The 3375-nt window shown below is 63.2% G+C and overlaps 1 protein-coding gene across 1 annotated transcript; it reads right to left on the bottom strand.

Moving 5' to 3' along the window:
* Nucleotides 1-57: 57 nt before the first annotated feature.
* LOC104914090 (neurofilament heavy polypeptide-like) lies at nt 58-2710 on the bottom strand. The gene is made up of 3 exons (XM_010722627.3): nt 2503-2710; nt 729-1895; nt 58-618 (listed from the first exon to the last, which is right to left on the bottom strand). Exons 2-3 carry the CDS (start codon nt 1865-1867, stop codon nt 231-233), a joined length of 1527 nt encoding a protein of 508 aa, XP_010720929.1. The 5' UTR covers nt 1868-1895; nt 2503-2710; the 3' UTR covers nt 58-230.
* Nucleotides 2711-3375: the final 665 nt, after the last annotated feature.

The following is a 3375-nucleotide window of genomic DNA, read 5'->3' as shown; positions in this document are numbered from 1 at the left end:
ACGGCTCCTGTCCCTCTGGGCAGCCCCGGGCAGCACGATGTGTGCCAGGCTGAGGCCGGGAGAAGCCTGGGGAGGGGACGCGCCGCATTTAGCCCTGTTTACAGTGAAACTGGAGCTTGAAGACTGCCGGGTGGGCCAGGAGCCAGCAGCATGAGCTGGCACCCCAGGAGGGCGGCAGCAGAGATGTGAATACTCCCCTGGGCTGCTGCACCACAGAGGGTGCTGGGGTGTCACCACCGCAGGGCTGAGGGCATGGCACAGATCTGCCGTGGCGCAGCCTTACCCAGAATCTCAAAAGGGTCTTCCTTCCCAAAATCGGGGGTGAGGTAGGGGCTGGGTGGCGGCTCTGACACCGTCGCAGCTGGATGCTCCGTGGCCCCAGGGCCCGGCTGCTCTGCGTGTCCAGGGGGTTCTGACCCAAGCTGGGGCTGCTCCTCGGCACCAGGCAATGTCCTCTCCTGTGGGACGGCGGTGCTGCCCTCAGGGACGGGCTGCTCTGAGGGCTTCAGATCCCCCTGGGCTGGGCTGGGCTCTGCCGGACCCTCTCCTGCTGGTGCCATAGGGGTTTCCTCTGGGATCGTCTCCATCGCAGCCACCTCCAGCCCGAGCTGCTCCTCTCTGCAAGCAGGAGCGGGAGGTGAGCATCACCCTGAGCCCAGCCCCCAACCCTGCCCCAGGACGGGACCCATCCTAGGAAGACCCCATCCCAAAGGGTGAGCACTGGGTACCTCTGGCAGGTGGCCGGGCAGCTCAGGCTCTGCATCAGAGCTGGGTGTGTGGGCTCAGGCCCCCTCAGCGACTGCTCCTTGTTTGTCTGCTCTGTGTTGGCTTCTTTCTCCACTTCACCCTGAGCCCCTGTAGCAGCCGGGGCTTTCTCTGTGGGCTCCTGCCCTCCATCCTCAGCCTCTGCTGCAGCTGGGGGCTTCTGCACAGCATCTGTAGCCTTCTCCTTTGCAGGTGCTGTGGCTTTCTCCTTCGTAGTCTCTTTGCCTCCATCCTGAGCCTTTGTGACCACTGCATTTTTTTCTGCCTTTGTGGGTTTCTTCCCTCCATCCTTTGCAGCAGCAGGGGTCTTCTCCTTTGGAGGCTGTTTTGCAGCCGGGCTTTTCTTTGCCTTTGCAGCATTTTTCCCTCCATTCTCGGCCTTCACAGCAGCTGGCTGCTCCTTCGCAGGCTCTCCCTCACCATGGGCTGGTGCTGCAGCTGAGGCTGTCCCTGCAGGCTCTGCCTTCCCTCCTTCAGCCTCTGCTGCAGCTGAAGCCTTCTTTGCGGGCTTTGCTTCTCCTCCAGCCTCAGCTCCTGGACCACCTGGGGCATTCTCCTTTGAAGATTCTTCCTGAGCTCCTGATACAGCTGAGCCCTTCCCCTGTGCAGGCTCTGCTGTCTCTCCTTGGGATTCTCCTGTTGGGGTTTTCTCCTTTGCAGGCTCTTCCTTCCCTCTGTCGGTGTCCGCAGCCAAAGCCCCCTTCTTGGCAACTTCCTTTTCCCCACCATTCCCATGCTGTGCAGCATTTAGGACTTTCTCCTGCTCAGGCTCTGCCTTCCCTCCTTTGGGCTCGGCCTCCCTCACTGCACCATGAGCTTCAGCAGCAGCACCCGGAGACGTCTCCTTCCCAGGCTCTTCCTTCCCTGCAGCAGTTGGCGCTTTCTCCTGTGCGGGCCCCGCTGTCCCTCCATGGGGCTCTCCTGCAGCACCCACAGCCATCTCCATGGGCTCTTCCTTCCCTCCATTCTGAGCCTGGACAGCATTGGTGGCAGCAGCGGGGGCAGGCTGTGCTGCACTGGTTTCTGTTCCAGGGGGGGCCACGCTCCCAGACCCCCCCGTGTCGGCAGTGCTGCCCGGCACGTTGTGCTGCTCCATGGGCATGGGCGGCCACCCCGGGTTGGAGAGGCTCCTGCAGGGAGAAGACACGAGTTGGGGGCACTGGGGAGCAGCAGGATGCACGTGGCTGCCAGACTGCCATGGTGCTTCGCTTTCTGCCCTGCGGTGACTGATCAGCAGCCTGACACCGGCACCTGTTGTGGTCACGGTGCCATGCAGACGGTCGGGGCAGCTGGGGGCCCGTGGGTGCACATGTCCTGGTGTGACTGCCAGGTTGGCACTATATGAGCCCCCAGCCCAGCAATACAAGCCCCCAGCCCAGCACTGTGAGCCTCCAGCCTGGCACTACAAACTCCCAGCCCAGCAGCATATTCATACCCCACTTCCCTCGGTCCTGGCCACGCTCAGCCACGAGCTCCATTCTCCCAGCACACAAAGCACGGCTTCCTGCATGACCGTCTCTGACGCGTGGGTGGCCCATCCCAGGAACCAACCCCCCCCCCACCAGCAACCCTTCTGGCCACGGAGCTGCTTTTACAGGGCTCCCCACAGCTTCTGCAGTGCCTTGTGCTCAGCCCTGTTCCTTTGCATTTTGGGTGAACCCACGGCCACCACGGAGCTGCTGACCCCGGTGACTGCACGGACCCCTCCGCCCACCCCATAGCCCCCATCTCCTTTACCTGGGGTCCCCGGGGCAGAGGGCAGTCAGGAGAGCAGCATCAGCGGTGTGGCAGCGCCTGGATGGAGCAGCCCCTTCTATACTGGGTGTAACGGAGCCGGATTAGTGCGGAGAGAGAGGGGTATCCTTTACACCAGCGGGAGCCGGCCCGCTTCGCCTTTCCCAGCACCTGTTGCTGCTGGAGCCCGTTCAAAGGACACGCCACTCTTCCATGTGCTCCCACCGGCCAGAACGCACACAAACAGCGAGCGGGAGCCGGCACACGGCCACCAGAGAGGGAGGGAGGGCTGGAGGTGGCCCCCTGCGGGGACGGCGCTGTGCCTCGCCGCTGGGGACAGCCCTTGGCCAGGGCGTGCTGGATGCTGCCCAAAGGACCGAGCGCTTCCAAGGCGCCCACGGGGGACGCGGGGCGGTCACTGCATGGAGATGGCACTTGAGAGCCATCCATTACGGTGCCACGGAGCTGCCGGTGGCTTTGCCCATTGGTGCCAAGCCTCGGGGACAGTGGCTTTGGAGCGATGCCATGTGCTGCCACGGGCACGGCCAGCTCTGGGGACCAAGAAGGAAAGGGATATCCACTGGGAGCTGCAGCACCAGCCCATATCTCTGTCGTTGGGGAGCAGTCAGAAGGCACCGACTGAATTCACAGTGCGTGTCTGGGGATCAGGGGCAGAAACAAAGACACCGGGGCTGCTGCTGGGTGCACCACGAGCCCACGGTGCACAACGGGGCTTTGGGGCTGATCGAATCCCCCCAGCACTGTGCCCGCTCCCTGCCCCGCTCCCAGCAGAGCCTTGTTTACTTTAAATCTCTGAAACCTAAGGTGAGGAAAGCACTGCTCGCAAGGGCACAGACATCCCCCGTCGCTCGGGTT

This window comes from Meleagris gallopavo, chromosome 22 (assembly GCF_000146605.3).
Source record: "Meleagris gallopavo isolate NT-WF06-2002-E0010 breed Aviagen turkey brand Nicholas breeding stock chromosome 22, Turkey_5.1, whole genome shotgun sequence".
Taxonomy (NCBI): domain Eukaryota; kingdom Metazoa; phylum Chordata; class Aves; order Galliformes; family Phasianidae; genus Meleagris; species Meleagris gallopavo.
This window is presented reverse-complemented; position numbering and strand designations above follow the sequence as displayed.

Bases quoted from the DNA above. Each gene is read 5' to 3' on its own strand.
- LOC104914090 (XM_010722627.3), bottom strand. From the start codon at position 1,867: ATGCCCATGGAGCAGCACAACGTGCCGGGCAGCACTGCCGACACGGGG. The intron at 619-728 runs GTACCCAGTGCT...TCCTGCTTGCAG, and splicing joins TGCCCGGCCACCTGCCAGAG to AGAGGAGCAGCTCGGGCTGG.